Below are 17,397 nucleotides of genomic sequence, written 5' to 3'. Positions count from 1 at the left end.
TCCATTCCTTTAGGAATATATACCGAAATTCTCTTTTCCCTTATTACCTAGGGCACTTGCATACTAGTTTACTGTGATTCATGTACAAAGATACCCAATGCACCATTCTCTGCACTGAAGCATTTTGAATTTTTTTTCCATTTAGACAATAAGTTGCTTTTATATTCTTCCGACCAAAATAGATCACTTCTCATTTATCCAAATTCTCTGCTTTGTTATTTAGCCAATCCTCTGTTCAAGCTAATATATTGCCCCTAATTCTGTGTGATCGTACCTTGTGTACCTTTTGTACTGAACCTTATGAATGCCTTCTCAAAGTCAAGATAAAATAGATCTACAGGACCCATTTGCTTGTTCCATCTTTGGACAACTCTAGCAAATTAGTCAAATGTGATTTGTCCTCAATAAAACCATGCTGGCTGACAGATTGCATTTGGACTTTCCAAATGTCCTCTTGCAACTCACTTAATAATAAATTCCAACAATCTGCTAACAATAGATTAAGCTAACTGGTCTATAGCTTCCTACTTTCCGCCTCCCTCTTTCGAATAAGGGTGTTACATTAATGTTTTTCCAATCCACTAGAACTTACCCAGGCGACTGACTGTGTGGAGTTTGCATCTTCTCCCCATGTCTGCGTGGGTTTCCTCCGGTGCTCCGGTTTCCTCCCACAGTCCAAAGATGTGCAGGTCAGGTGAATTGGCTATGCTAAATTGCCCGTAGTGTTAGGTAAGGGGTAAATGTAAGGGTATGGGTGGGTTACGCTTTGGCGGGTCGGTGTGGACTTGTTGGGCCGAAGGGCCTGTTTCCACACTGTAATGTAATGTAAATGTAATGTAATCCAGGGAATTTTGGAATATTATAACCAGTGCTGTCTCTGGTGCTACTTCCCTTAAGATACTAGGATGTAAGCCATCAGACCCTGGAGACTTGTCTGCCTCTAATCCCAATTGATTGCTCAGTACTTTTTTCCTATTGAGGTGATTGGTTTAGGTTCCTACTTTTTTGTAACCTCTGTATTTCTTGTTACTCCTGGGATAGCTTCAGTGACCTTCAGTGGGAAAACTGAGGCAAAATATTCTTAACCTGTTATTGTTGAAAAGTTTCCAAAATGTTTAATCAGTTTTGAAATTAAAATTTTAGTTCATTTGTTCATTATTACATCAGCTTTGATTGCTGGTGTGCGGTGAGATTTCAGAGATTGATTTAGCTTGGGTATTGGAATAGACCTCAGTGCCCTGACCCAGATGGAACATGATCAGCCAGTGCCTTAATACTATCCAGTGTCTGATGCTGGAAGTTTTATGTTTAGAAGATAGAACAGAGTTGAGTTTGTTGTTTTGTCCTGGAATAGAAACCACTCACTGTCTCAATTTATGCATGAAGCATAAGGTGGGCTGATGCTTTTAAGAGAGGAAAGCATACCACAAAATTAACTAAAATGTGGAAGATTTTTAAGAGTTGCTTTCCTGATGAGTACTATAATGCTTTGTTATTGATGTTTTGAATAGGATCAAACATTCTGCTGGCCAGAATGGCCACCCGTAAGGCTAAACCAGATGGACAGTATTATTTAAAACCAGAGGAAGTTGATGATTTTATCAGAGATCAACTTGTGAGCAATCTGCCAGGTAATATGAGTGTTTAATGTAGATGATTTTGACAATTGACTTAACTTGGAAATGCAATCAACCCTAAAAAGTGAACTTGAATTTATGTAATGCTTTTATAATCTAAAGCATTTATTAGTCAATTAAGTGCTTTTGAAATCACTATCTTAATAAAGGAAAATGCAATTGCTAATTTGCACATAACTTGTATTAATGTAGTTCCTTTATAGTAGTAAAATGTTCCACACACTTCCAGAAGCAAGCTTGATCAAAAAAGTAGATCTTAAGAATTGTCTTGAGGAGAATGGCGAGGTGAAGGGCAGAAACATTTAAGAAAGGATTTCCAGCTTCTGAGCAGCAATATTGATGACCACCAATTGTGGGTCAGTTCAAAATGGAAAAATGCAAGGAGTCAGAATTGGACAAGTGCGCGGATGGTTAAAAGGTTCTAGGACTGGAGAAGGTTATTGAAATAGGGAAGGCAAGCCACTGAAGAAATTTGTAAGCGAGGAGAATTTTAGAATTGAGGTGTGGCAGGGCCTGGAAGCACCATTTTGCATAAGATAATATTTCTGAAGGGGTTAATGTTATTGTTACATAGGCTCTACTGATTCTACTGATATCACACTTAGTAGATGTGACAAAAAGTTCTCCTCTAGCTTTCAGACAGGTATTTGTACCACTCCCTAAGCTAGTAATTGTGCCTGACCAAACGTAGTTGTATTATTGCAATCAAACAATGAAAACCTCATTGTTGTCTAAGCACAATGCTTTTTTAATGAGTATTTCATAGTCATGCATCTTCTGCCACTAACCACTAGATGGACCCAAGACACAGGAGGATTTGTGATAGCAAGCTGTTGCAAATGATCTTTACGCAGTGCCAAATACAGGTGGAAGTGACAAATATCACAAAGTTCCTGCATCTAGAAAAATACCACTTAATAAAAGTGGTGCGGATCTGATCCCAACCATGAAAAGAACAAATCCAGAAGTGACAGAAAAAAATAAATTTGAAGCAAGTGAGTTTAGCCCTTTCAGACATTTACGATTAAAGAAGACAGTTAATCAGTAGTTGAAACGCAATTTTTGCCAGAGAAAGCAAACAGCATGCAATGGAAGCGGCAGAAAGGTAAGCTCAGCACTCAAAATGCAGTGAGCCAAGAGAGTTGGCTAGTAGAAGAGACAGAAGCTAGCCACATTTGGAAAATACAGGTCCTTAGCAAAAGAGATTCTATAAGGAGCAGCTGAATGATCCAGGAGATACAGTTGGAGGTCAAATGGTCCTCCCCCCGAAAAATTCAATAACTCTGTGAAAAATAATGCAAAGCCCAGAAAAGAGAAGCAGCCAAGTGTAAAAGAGATGCTCACGATGAGCATCATTGCAGTTGACATTAGGCTTCAAGAGGCAAAGCTGCAAAGAGCAGTGAAAGGGCCAGAAAAGAAATGTAGACCCCTGGCTATACAATCAAGAAGGCCTCAGAATTTATTCAAGATGAAAATGAGAAAATTTAGAGAAATCTAATGGGAGAGTTTAGCAGAAGAAAAGTCAGAAAAAAAAACTTGAAAGGTCCACTGTTCGTTATTTAAACCACAATTTTGTCAGGAAAATTTATAAAGATCATGGTAAATGAATTTTATTTTGTGTAGACGAGATATTCAAATTATTAAATTTATATAGAGGATATGCTATTTTTGAGCAATATTTATATTAATTAAATATTGAGTGTGAGCATTTCTTTTGACAGAAGTGATCAGGACCATAAAATAGTCAAACTCAGCTATAAATGATTTATTTGTTTATAGACAGCAAGGTATCTGGCAAGTTCTGCAATATGATATTAAACATTCTTCTCATCACACTGCCCTCTCCATTTTCAGCTTATATTTATATTGCTACTTCTCTTTGTATTTAGGAGTTGGAAGGACTTTAGAAAATAGAATGGCATCCATTGGTGTTAAAACCTGTGGAGAACTCCAGCAGATTTTGATGCCTACACTTCAAAAGGAATTTGGGCCTAAAACAGGTCAAATGCTTTACAGATTCTGCCGTGGTCTAGACGATAGGCCAGTTCGAACAGAGAGAGAACGCAAATCTGTATCTGCAGAGATCAACTATGGCATCCGGTTTAGTCAGGTAAGGTACTCGTGAATATTGTTGTACTTTCTCACTTCAACCTGAGTTTCACGTGTATACACTTTGGTTGCAAAACTAAGCATAGATGGAAGGGTGGTAACAACCAGTTGAAATGAGAAAATGTAACTTAGTCTAACACTTTTTTCTCTTTGTTGGTGTAGGCATACTAGTACTCTGATAATTTTGTGTTTTCCTTTACAAGAAAAAAATGTGCATACTTTGTGTGATAGAATAGCTACAATTAGAAGCTCGCCTAATCAGAATCTCAAAATTGGACTTTTCCTCATTACTTATGATCAATCCAGGCAAATAAACAAAAAGCATGAAAGTGGATCAGTAATGTTGTATATCGTTTACATCTGAGTCCGTGAAGAGCTTCTGTAACAACATATAGAAAATATCCGAAGGCACTTCACAGGGCAATTAAAGAAACAAATTAAATAAAACAAAGATCTGCAGCAAAAGGTATTAGAACAAATAACAAAAGCTACATCAAATTTGAAGGAGTGTCTTAAAGGAGGAAAGTGAGCTAAAGAGAGGGAGTTAGGGAAGATTTTCTTTATTCTGTCATTGCTGACGGTAGTTTTGCAACTTCATGCATAGTTGAGAGTTTAGAAGGTGCTACTGTAGGAACCTTGATGACTTTCTGCAGTGCATCTTGTAGACAATACAAGCTGCTGCGACTGTGGATGCCATTTTCAAGATAGTGGATGGATATTAATCAAGTCAAGAGGTGTTAGTTACCGCAGCATTCCCAGCAATTTGTAGCTATACCATCTATTTGGCTGTCCTAGTTCAGTTTCTGGTAAATGGTCATGGTCCCCACCTCCACCTCACACTCCCCAAGAAAGCTTGATTCTCTTATTGGAGATATCTTTCCCTGGCTTGTTGGCGTGAATGTAAGTTACCGCTTACATTCAGTTGAAGCCTGAATAATATCCAGTGTAATATCCAATAATATGGACATTATCAGTAACTGAGGAGTAACAGTAAAGTCACCATAGTCCTACCGGACCATAGGACTGCACCCTTAATAGAGAGGTGATTGGTGATAATTTAACCTGAGGGTCGCTACACTTCAAGCATGGGGAGAATTTGAGAAGAAGAGTTCTCCATGATAACCTCAGCCAGTGTGGGAATCAAACCTATACTCTTGATGTTGCAAACCAGCCATCCCTGTCTGAGGCGTCAAATAGTATTGAACATTCTGCAGTTATCAGTGAATAGCCTCTTTTCTAACCTTGTGGTGTAGAGAAGGCAATTGCTTAAGCAGCTGAAAATGGTTCAGATGGTTGACCTGTTAACATCGCAACAATCTTCCTTTGTGCTAGGTATGACTCCAAGCTGTGAAGAGTTTTCTCCTCAATTTCCATTGATTGTATTTTGCTAGAACTCCTTGATACCTTTTTTGGGGAAAATACTTGATGTCAAGGGCAGTAATATTTATCTCAACATATGGGTTTAGCCTTTTTTTTGCCCAAGTTTGGACCAAAGCCTTAATGAGAGATTAGGACTGAGGTGGCTGAAAGCGTAGCTACCAGTGGTAGATCAATTGGTGTGAAGGATTCTTAAGAAGTCTTGATTAATGGAAAGCAGCTATCTCCGACAGTGGTGTGATTGGAGGAGATCCAATGTTATTTCTCAGATTTTTGTTCTCCCAGCTTATATTGTAAATGCTTCTCTCTTATTTCTCACTCACAGCTTCATGTTGGCATTCCTCCAAATATATCCTCTACAACTTTCATAGTAGCAAAATTGCTTTATCCAAATTCTCAAAGAACAATCTTTGTAACAGTGAACACAAAATGTTGGATAGCAAGTTGAGTTATTTGTGCAAGAAGAGGCTAACAAACACTGGAAATGCTGGAGAAACTCAGTAGTTCTAGCAGCATTTGTAGAGAGAAAAACAGTATTAACGTTTCAAGTCCAGTAACTCTCCAGTGAAAGAGGCTAAGTTGAGCTTTTGCCAGGATAACCTGGATCCAAGCATGGACAAAGGAGTTGAGTTCTCGAGGTGAGTATGACAGCCCTTGAGATTAAGGCAGCATTTGAGCAAATGTAGAATCAGGGACCCTGGCAACATTAGATCAGTGGAATTTCTGAGAGTGGATGGGGGCATGGGGAGATTAAGGGTGGTTACTGTCCCATCCAGCAGAAAGGAAGGTGTTTGTGGATGTTGGAGGTTAGTCCCCTCCACTCTAGATTGTTGCTGCAGGATCACCTCGGAACAGTGTTTAGGTCTAAACACTTTGTGTTCCATCAATGACATCACTCCCATCATAAGGTCAGAATTGGGCTATCTCTGATGATTGCGCAGCATTCAATGTCATTCTCAACCCCCCATGTAATGAGACAATTTTTGATTGTATGCAGCAAGACTTCGCTCCATTAATGGTGTTTTGGATTAGGCCAGACACCCTCAAAACATTCTAAGTAACTTTGCTAGTTGTTTTAAGCAGGTGTAATGTGGATATTCCAGGAAGGATGCAGCTGGTCCAACCACTTATTTTTAAACAAAATAATTTATTTACAAGATTACCGAATGAAACAAAACAAAAGAGAACAGAATACAGAATATTTTAACGTATCCGAAAATCCAACAGATTATACCAACTTAATGATGCTGTTCCAAATACTTGTAACTATTCCTCTAAACACCCCTTGGCACAAAAGGTAAAATGAAACCCAGGGTCTTACAGGAGAGATTTCGGAGAGAGTGGGCATCAACATGGACCTGCTAATTTGGGTCCAGCAGCTTTTAAAACTGCCTGACTGTTTTCAGTGACTAGCCAGACCAGACCAAACCAGAGAAAAGCTGAGCTCAGAGAACTGGCTACTTCCCTTTCATTGTACAAGTGTTTTTCAAAACTTAAAAGCCCTTTTGTCTGAGGCAGTATCTATTAGCTATAATCAAATTGGCCCTAAACCACTTCAACCCCAGACTTTTTGGAGCCTGCATCTTTACGACTTTCTGCAGAAAAGACCAAGGACAACATAACCTTGTTAAAGGAGCAGCATGATCACAATGGCAAGCAACATTCATGTCATAGAAGTGCCAAGCACTGACCATCTCCAATAAGCAAGAATCTAACCATCTTCTCTTGGCATTTAACAGTATTACCATTGCAGAATACACCACCATTGGCATCTAGTGGTCACCATTGACCAAAGATTTAACCATACCAGCTACATAAATACCATGGCTACATGAGAATCTTAGAGTTTGAAGATATTTTGTGAAAATTAACTCACTTCCTTTACTAAAGAAAACCTGTCCACCATGTACAAGATGCAAGTCAAGAATGTTTAGGGTGTAGGTTTGCTCGCTGAGCTGTAGGTTTGATATCCAGAAGTTTCATTACCTGGCTAGGTAACATCATGAGCTACAAACCTTGCCAAAAAGTCAAGAATGTGATGGAATATATCCCATTTACTGGAATGATCTCCAACAACATTTGAGGTTTGACACAATCCAAGACAAAGCATCTTGCCTAGCACCCTATCAGTCACCATGAATGTTCTTTGTCCCTACCATTAGGTATCATTTGAAAGTTACATCTAAATAACTCTCAAAGATTCCTCCTAAGGCATTTTCTACTGGGGCAGCCACAATCATCCAGAAGGATAAGGCATGGAAATTGCATTACATATAAGCTCCCCTCCAAGGATCTCTCAGTTCTAACTAGGAGACATCAGACATGTTCAGGCAAATGGGGTTAGATTAGAGTGGTATCATGCTTGGTGCAGACATGGTGGGTCAGAGGGCCTAATACTGTGCTGCACAGTCCTATGTTCCATATTACTTTTCCTTCATGGTCACTGAATCAAAATCTTACAACTCTAAATAGCTCAGTACTGCTGGTGAGCCTACAACATTGGTTCAAGAAAGCAGTTCCCCAGTACATTTTTGAGAACAGTTAAGAATCTGCAACAATACTGATGCCTACATCCCATAAATAATAGGAAAGTATCTTTGGGTTTAAGTTTCGGTTCATTGATGTGAAGCGTCAACATTGGTTCTCTCACAACTGCTTCTGCTAAGCTTGTAGCCAGTTTGAGACAGGAATGAAAGGTATCAATTTCAGCATAACAGAAAAGCTTGTAAATGGAAAGGGGAAACCCCTGTGTAAAACAGAATATACAAAATGAGCTATCATTGTATCTTTATAATTAGTTGTAATTAATGTTTTGTGTGTTTCAAATTACATTTTGAAGTAAATTTTTACAATTGTCTACAGTTGTCATAGCATACTGTCTTTGCGTGTACTTTAAACAATTATATGTCTTCATATAATACACATGCACTCACGAAACACTTCACAATAATTGTCTATGTTTAATATTTTGGATAAAGTTTGAAGCTGTGGACAGATTATTGCATGTTATGAGTTTGCTTTCTGCTTGTGGTGTGCAAGGTTTTTTAAATTTGAAAGTTTTGAATGGTAATGCCTTTGTTTCCTTTCCCCCCTTCAGAATAAAGAAGTTGAGGTGTTTCTTTTCAACCTTGCAGAGGAGATCCAACGACGACTGGAAATATCTAATATGAAGGGAAAGCGTCTAACTCTTAAAGTAATGACGAGAAAAGCTGGTGCTCCAACGGAACCGGCTAAGTTTGGTGGACATGGAATTTGTGACAATTTTACCAGGTATTGTGAATTAGAAATATAAAAAAATAGGAGCAAGAGAATGTTATTTAGCCTATTGAGCCTGCTCAGACATTCAGTATGATCATGGTTTATCCTCTATCTCAGCACCTTCCCCATATTCCTTAACAACTTTAGTATTCAGATACCTATCTATTTCTTCCCCAGGTATGTTGAGTACTATGGCTTCCATTGCCATGTCGTAGAAAATCAACGTATTTGCCATCTGAATATAAGATTTGTCCACGTCTGTCCTGAGCCTTTGTTCTAGATCCCCCAGTAAGGGAGAACACCATCGTTGCATCCAGTCTGTCCAGCATTGTCAAAGTTTTATATGTTTCAATGAGACCTTCCCTCATTCTTCTAAACTTGAGTGAATACAAGCCCTGAAGAAGGGCTTATGCCCGAAACGTCGATTCTCCTGTTCCCTGGATACTGCCTGACCTGCTGCGCTTTTCCAGCAACACATTTTCAGCGCTGAATACAAGTCTAGTCAGCCCAGTCTCCTCGCATGACAAACCTACCATTCCAGGAGTCAATCTAGTGAACCTTCCCTGTACTCTCTCTATGGCAATGTGTCTTTTAAGTAAGGAGATGAAAAGTGCATACAATAGTCCAGGTGTACTCTCATCAAGGCCCTGCTTACCTACAGCAAGCTATCCTTTCTCTTATACTAAAATTCTGTTGCAGTGACAGCCAGTATACATTTGCATTCCGAACCACTTGCTGCACCTCTCGGCTTGCTTTCAGTGACTGGTGTACAAGGTCACCTAGGTTCCTTTGTACATCAAGATTTCTTCATCTATCGCCATTTAAATAATAGTCTACCATTCTGGTTTTCCTACTTAAGTAGACAGCTTCACAATTCTCCATGTTATACCACATCTGCCATGTATTTTCCCTCTCACTCAACTTGTTAAACATGTTTTGAAGCTTCTTCGCTTCCACCTCATTGCTCACAATTCCTCCTAATTCTGTTTCATTAGCACATTTGAATATGTCACGTTTGTTTCCCTCGTCCAAATTGTTCGTAGATATTGTAAATAACTGAAACTTAAGTTTTGATCCCTGTAGAATTCCACTAGTCACTGTGTTACACTCCCAAAAAACCATTTATTCCTGCTGTTTCCTTTCTGCTATCTAATTACCAATGCATGCCAGTTTGTCAACTCCCAAACCTTGTTTCTTTAATTTTGTACACTAGCCTCTTAGATGGGACTTTATTAAAAGCTTTCTGAAAATCTGAATGTGCCACATCTACTGGTTCTGCCTCATCTATTCTACTAGTTAGGTCTGCAGAAAACACCAGTAGGTTTATCAAATTTAATTTCATCAATTCATGTTAGCGTTTTCTAATCCCAGTGATATTTTCCAAGCATCCTGTTATGTTATCCTTTATAATTCACTGTAGCATTTTAGCTACTACTGAATATGGGGCAACAATTGATCATTTCTAAAACAAGATCTATTACATAATGCCAATTAGAAATAATACTTCAGATAGGCATCATAAAAGCTGAATGCACAGATGAATTACTTTAAATTCCAAGTTTTTCTTAGCAGTTTTACTCAAAGATTGAATTTTATACACACAAACTCAAATGAGAATCAACGCATGTTACCATTATTTTGTTTTGCGAATAATCAGTTTTGTAACAGTTTTTATGAAACCAAAATACACTATAATAGATGCGGACTAAGTAGATTGGAATTAAAATATTAAGAATAAAGTATGAAATTATTGTGTAAACTAAGCTCAAATAAACAAGGTTTAGCTGCAAATAGTTGTATGAATGCAATTTGAGGATATTTAAATAAAGCAATGTTATGGGGCTTTTAGAGGACATGCACTTCCCTGGATGATGAATTTCAGCTACGTTTTGTGTTGCCTGATGGGTATAGTACCCAGACAATATCAATAAAATGAAAATAGTGAATAAGTGTAACTCCTACAAAGCTCCCCAAAGAGTCCCTCAATAATGGTTTGTGTGATGTAGAGAATCAAATGGTGGATTAAAAATTGTTTTCTAGATGTATATTTTTGTGATCATGGGGAAATTAAAATTTCTGAAATCTGAAGGTTCTGACTGATTTGAAGACTATTTCAACTTTGAAAGTAATCATCAGAGCTTTCTTTATTTGACCAGAAGATGTTTGAATCATACCTTGACATCCTGCAGTACCAACTTAGAGTTGCATGCACTGAGCTACTGGCATCTTCTTACTCTTATTTATCTGATGCTGCTCTATTTATTTTCGAAAAGATGTATTTTCAGGGAGAGATGCAGAGAACAATCAAGAAGGTTTAATGGAGCATTGATTTTTATATCTGGAACGCCAGAATGCAAAGGGTTAGAACTTCCAACTGCACAAAACTATGGTTAAATCATACCTAGCGTACGGTATTCACTTGTAGACCACAATTTTGGAAGGATATGTTGGTCTTGGAGGAAATGCAGAGCAAATTTCCCAGAATTATATCAAGGATTAAGTTGAGGCACGATTACACAAACTAGGGTTGTATTCCCTCAAATTTAGAAGGTGGGAGATGATTTTGTGAAAAGTTTCAAGCTATCACCATGATTTGAAAATTTATCTTGAAATATTATCTTTCTGCAAATGAGGGAGTCTAGAATTAGGTATCATAACATAAAATTTAAAGCTGATCCTTAGGAACTATTCTACATGCACAGAGAGTTAAAGCTTGAAACTCAATTTGTAAAAAGATGTATGCTATGTCAATAGATAATTTAAATTGGAGATTAATAGATTTCCATGCACAAGAATTAATGAAGATGGAACAAAGGAATTGAATCACATCAGCCACGATTTCATGAATAGTGAAATGGGCAAGGGGGCTAAATAGCTATTCTATACATAGTTCTTAATTCTCAGAATTATTGTGGATCTTCTCGAGATACAAACTGGCTTTATGTACTAAATTAGTTTGAACTTTTGGCAACTTTTCACAATTGTGTTCCCTGCTCAGGTGTTGAGTCACTAACAGTAAAATACAGCGACATACTGAAATAAATTAAATCAGGAAGCGACATGAAATTTGCTTGCTCCATTAATAGCATGGGGTGCAGTTTGATCACTCATTCTGTTTCCTGTGTCCATTTTCCTGAGTTATTAAATTTCATGCTCTTTAAATTGAAATCTCACTTGATTTGTTGTGTATAAAAGCAAGAGATGCATGTTTCATTTATTTGCAATGTATCCTTCAGGTTATCTAAATCTAACAATCAACCTGGGGAAGGGAAAAATGTGAAAATACGCTCAAAATGAAATTACAGTTGTCAAGCTCCCTCTTCTAATTCTGAATTTTTTGATGTATTATATAATATTTTGAATGCTAAGAATCTAAATTTGCTTAATTTGATATGCAATTATTACATATTTTATACCAAACTAACGTGCATCGCTATTCAACTTTGCTTTGTAACATTTAAAAACTAACAGCAAAGACGATCTATGAAAGACCCTTGATATAGAAGTAAGCCTTGCAAGTCTGCTTTACCATTCAGTGAGAATGATTGATCTGATAATCCTTACCTGTCTTTTGCCCTGTTGCCCTTGATTCATTCTCTGATCTATCTATTTCAGACTTGAATATGCTTAATGATGTAGGTTCTATCATCCTCTCTGGTTAAAATAAATTCCAGATTTAGTACCATCAGAAGAAATTCATCCTCCTTTCCAGCAGGTGCAAAGCTTTCTGCTTGCAATAGAGCAGTATTTAAATTTAATCATATCTTTTAAGTAAGCCACGGCACTTTGGAGGTCCTTTGAAGAATTAGTTTAGAATTTGCTTTCTGAAATATTCTGAAATACACAATTACTTTTGTGACTCAAATGAAATCATTGTGAAACACAAATTTACTTTATTTCTTTTAACCTTTCAAAAATTGCATCTTTAATATAACAAATACTTTATAGTCTTTTTAATTTCATTTTTAATTCACTACATGATAAGCATAGAATTCTGAGACAATATATTTTTACTGTTGGTTTTCATATCTATCTGTAATATTATATAAATTATTTTGTCATAAATCAGTAAATATGTTCTGGTATTCCCTGTTTTGGGTTTTTATCCTAATGACTACTCAAAATTTGGATTGTGCAGAAGTGTCACATTGGACCACGCAACAAGCAATGGAAAAATAATTAGCAGAGAGGTACTGCGCATGTTCCATATGATGAAGCTGAATGTGACAGATTTGAGAGGGGTGAGTTTAAAATTTTGACTTCATTATTTAATCAAATAAATCTCCCACATTGAAATCAAACCCATAACTGTTCAATATCCTTTAGCTGAATCTGTGCTTGTGATAAACTATTTTATAGAATTTGTTCACAATATTTATTGGGTTGGTTGTTGCTGATCCGAAGATGTGCAGGAACCACTGGGTCTTTAACTTTATGAAAGTTCTTTTGAGTTGTCCAGTTCAAAGATCCACTTGCAGCATCTGCTGACAGTAAGGTAAGCTAGTTATCTTCAGGTTTAAAATGGGTTACTGCAGAGAACTCAGTTTTTGGTTGCTGCACTCCTTATTTTGCTCTGGTCTGACCAGCTTCTGTCCATCTTATCTACAGCCCAAGCTGTTTAGCTACCTGACAAAAAATAACATGGTTGTTGGCAGGCAGAGGACTTCTGCCATTGATATTTGGCCACTAGTCCACACTAGACAGCTACACAAAGAGGGTTCACAATAGGTATTAAATACCTTATTTTCAAAGCATTATAAAATCTGTGGTTTTTAACAGCTCCTTCTCATTTCAGTATGAAAAGCAAAGAAAAATAAAAAGGTATTGCTTTTATACCAAGACAAGAGGTCTTGGTGGTGGGGGGAGCGGTGGTAGAGTTCTCCTCCTGTTTGTCTTAAATGGGCAGCCCTTTTAACACTGACCCCTCATTCTAGATTCTGCTACAAGATGAAATATTCTTTCCCCTCCACCCTCACTCTGGATCTTGTATGTTTCAATCAAGTCACCTATTAATCTTCTAAATTTCAGTGGATGCAAACCAAGCCTGTTGAACGTTTCCACATAAAGCACCCCATCCATTCCAGGTATTAAATATTCAACTTTCTCACCTGCTTCCAATGTCTTTATCTGCATCCTTAAATAAAGAGACCAGTTCTCAACATAGTACTGAAGATGTGGTGTCACCAATGCTATGTTTCACTAAAGCATAACTTCCCTACTTTTGTAGATATTTTCTAATCAATTTGTTCAGAGATTGTTATTGCACACCTCTGGAGCAGGTGGGAGTTGAAATTGTGCTCCTGGCTCAGAGGTAGGCACACTCTCATTGCATCACAAGAACCTTTTCCTACATTTATATTCTATTCTGCTCTCAGTGAACAATAACATTCTGTTAGCTTTCTTAATTACTTTCTGGAACATGGGTATTAGTCTTTTGTGATTCATGCAGTTGGACTGTTCACCTCGGAGCTGTGCAATCTTTCACTACTTAGGTAATTGCTCTATTTATTTTTTACTGTGACCTTACAGAGATTTATAAAATCATAGGGACATGGATAGGGTGAATAGTCAAGGATTCTCCCCCGCAGGGTGAGGGAGTCCAAAATTAGAGGGCATAGGTTTAAGGTGAGAGGGAAAGATTTAAAAGGGACCTAAGGGACAACTTTTTCACACAGAAGGTGGTGCATGTATGGAACGAGCTGTTGGAAGAATTTGTGGAGGCTGGTACAATTACAACATTTAAAAGGATAGGTTCATGAATATGAATGGTTTAGAGGGATGTGGGTCAAATGCTGGTAAATGGGACTAGATCAGTTTAAAATATCTGGCCAGTGTGAATGAGGTAGACCAAAGTGTCTCTTTCCATGCTATATAACACTGTGCAAATGGACAATTTTTGCATTTTCACGCATTATACTTAATGTGCCTGATCTTTGCCCATTCAGTTAGCCTATCTATATCCCTTTGTATCTTTGTCTCACTCACAACTAGTTCTTTCTTTTGTGCCATCAGCAACATTGGCAACCATATTTTTGTCCCTTCATCAAAAGCATTTATATACATTGTAAAATGTTGAAGCACCTGCACTGATCCCTGTGGCACACAGTTTGTTGCATTTTACTAACCAGGAAAATGTCTATTATGTCTGCTCACTACTTCCCATTAGCTAGTTAGTCTTTTGTCCATGTTAATATGTTATTGCTTATATGATGAGCCTTTATTTTTCACAGTACCCTTTCATGTGGCACCTTATTAAATGCTTCGGAAATTCAAGTTCAGTACATCTTCCAGTTCCTCTTTATTCACAGCATTCTTCTTTCCTTCAAAAAGTTCCAGTAATTTATTAAATATGATTTAGGTTCATTCTGTCTGATTACATTAATTTTTTTTTAAGTATCCTGCTTTCATGATAGCTGCTGACGTTTTCCTGATGACTGATGGTTCTTAAATAAAGGAGTTACGTTTGCTGACTTATAGTCCAATAGAAACTTGCCTGAATCTGGGAAATTCGAAAATTAGAGCCAATACAACAAGTATCTTACTCACCGTTTTTAGGATCATAGGCTGAAGTCTATTAGGACCTGGGACCTGCCAACAATTCTCTCAGTTCCAACAATTCTCTCAGTTCCAACAATTCTCTCAGTTCCAACAATTCTCTCAGTATAACTTTATTGGTTCCTCCTTCCCTTGCATTTTCCAATTCACAGATATTTTTGTGATGTTACTTGTAATTTGTACAGTAGAGATTGATGCAAAATAGCTGTTCAGTTCATCTGCCATCTCCTTATTTTCCATTATAAATTCTCAGGCTCACTTTCTATAGGAACAGTATTCACTTAGTTAATACTTTTCATTTTTAAATTTCATTACGTACGTTTGTTTCCTCGATTTTTCTCATACTGTAATTTCCTTCCTTTTTGTCATTCTTTGCTTTTCTATTGCTCTATTCGATCTCCTGACATGCCAACTAAATTCATGTAATTATATGTTTTTTTTCTTTGTTTAATATTCTCTTTAACATTTTAGTTAACCACTGAAGGTGAGAAATTTGGAAATATCCTTTTTCAACAGGATGTACTGATTCTGAGTTCGGAACTATCCCTGATACATCTGCCACTTTATCTCTTATGGACAGCCTTTTAACCTAACTTGCCAGATTATTTGCTAGAGATCCATCAGACAGCCAATAAGCGTTAATTAAAATGTGTCATTATCAATATAATGTGGCAGGATTGCATTTAAAGTTGAGTTTTCACTTTTTCCTTCTCTACTTAGTCATTAATAAAATCTGCCTTCATAGAATCATAATGATATATTCATAAATAATGCAAAATCTATTGTAATGCAATAAATGCTTAGCTAATTGAAGCAACAAATTTCCCCTCTTACTTGACCAGTTCTGTCCCTAATTAAAGATAATTACCTGCTGGACTATTTATTATCACCATAATGATGTCATTTCCAAAGTAATGTGTGGAATAGACTTTTAATTAACAGGTGAAATATTCTAGATGTGTACAACTCAATATACTGGATGTGATGTGTTTAATGGATTTACAATCTCTTTACTGCAATGGATAAAACTAAAAATCTGACTACAGTTTACAGTAATTAATGCCAGTAGAAACTTCTGTTTTTGCTATCAAAGTATTTTTCTGCAAAACAACATTCTACCTTTAATCTAATCAAATGCATTAAACAGAAACAATTGCAATGAATTTCAAGTTGATTGACAATGCACAATATAATTAAAAGTTAGTTTCTCTTTTCATAAAACTAGTGAGTGTAACTGCAAAACAGTTGAACATACATTACTGAAACTCCTTAAGAAAGAGAAAAGAGTAGGTTAAATAATATCAGAGCTTTTGTCGAGTTTTACAAGATGGTAATAGTATAATTGACTAATAACTAAAAGTCATGTTTTAATTACCATAAGTTTAGTATTTCACATTATACATAATGTACCCCGCAGAGCTTCAGTATTCACATGATGTAGTGAACTCAATATGACAAATCATTTGAATTACCCTGTATAATATTTGTTTTAATTTATTTGTTGTTTGTTACACAGTTTTTCTGTTCACTGCATTTTATGGTTTGGCTTCAGTTACAATGAACTGCAATATTAGAGTGAATTGAGGAATGCATATACATCTTGTAAGATATATATTGTAAATTTTAAAACAATAGTGAATGAAATGTGAAATAATTATTTTAATCATATGGGAATGTATTTGAATGGAATCTAGTTTTTTTTCTTCTTTTTATTTTTTAGGTTGGAATTCAGATGCATCATTTAATCCCAGACTCTAAAGCTTCTTTTGCTCCCATGTCTTCATTTGTGCAAAATAACTCAACTATTGGGGCTTCGTGTTCAAAGATGGGCATTTTTCAGGCATCAAGAACCAAAGAAGCTATGGAAAACAGGCTTTCAGAAGGTTAGGAAATATTGATAAAAATGAGATACCTTGCATAAACCGAAGGAGGGAATTGTTGGAAAGGAGGGAGAGAACAATGGGGGAAGTCGACAGAGAAAGTCGAAAAAAGGTGGGAATGAGAGAGATGCCGAGAGAGGAGTAGTGGGAAAGAGAATGAAGAAATAGTGTGTGGGTTCCCTGGTAGCACCTCTGAATGGTAGATGGTATATTGCAGCATTAGAGGAGCGTGTAGTAACAGCAAAGTGATTTACTGGGAGATTTTAACTTGAAAATTGGTAAGGAAACAAGGCTTCAAGAAAGATGGTGAATATATTGAAATTGTTATTACAATCCAGTTGGGAAAGTGCACTAATTTTTGAGCTGCACAGCTCCTGGGGTAACCACAAAGGTTAATGATTTGATCAAGTACACCAAGATCCCAATTTAACCTGTTAATGGAATAGAAGTTACCAGAAAGTACTGACTAGGTTCCTGTACTTAACAACAGTACTACTTATTATCCACCTTGGGATAGTAAAAAAGAAACCAAGAAAGCAGATTATCTGAAAGGCGATAGATCGAAAAAGAGGCAGGTGCAG

At 36.8% G+C, this 17,397-nt stretch overlaps 1 protein-coding gene across 3 annotated transcripts in view; it reads left to right on the top strand.

Moving 5' to 3' along the window:
• rev1 (REV1 DNA directed polymerase) overlaps positions 1–17,397 on the top strand; it is a 127,116-nt gene that overhangs the window by 62,633 nt on the left and 47,086 nt on the right. For all 3 annotated transcript variants that reach the window (XM_043691687.1, XM_043691686.1, XM_043691688.1), the window contains exons 12-16: positions 1,512–1,631; positions 3,527–3,747; positions 8,221–8,393; positions 12,520–12,622; positions 16,657–16,819. In XM_043691687.1, coding sequence (XP_043547622.1) covers positions 1,512–1,631; positions 3,527–3,747; positions 8,221–8,393; positions 12,520–12,622; positions 16,657–16,819 — 780 coding nt within the window. The remainder of the gene's footprint in view (positions 1–1,511; positions 1,632–3,526; positions 3,748–8,220; positions 8,394–12,519; positions 12,623–16,656; positions 16,820–17,397) is intronic.

This window comes from Chiloscyllium plagiosum, chromosome 6 (genome assembly GCF_004010195.1).
Source record: "Chiloscyllium plagiosum isolate BGI_BamShark_2017 chromosome 6, ASM401019v2, whole genome shotgun sequence".
Taxonomy (NCBI): domain Eukaryota; kingdom Metazoa; phylum Chordata; class Chondrichthyes; order Orectolobiformes; family Hemiscylliidae; genus Chiloscyllium; species Chiloscyllium plagiosum.
Note: the sequence above shows the minus strand (reverse complement) of the source record. Positions and strands in the feature narration are given on the sequence as shown.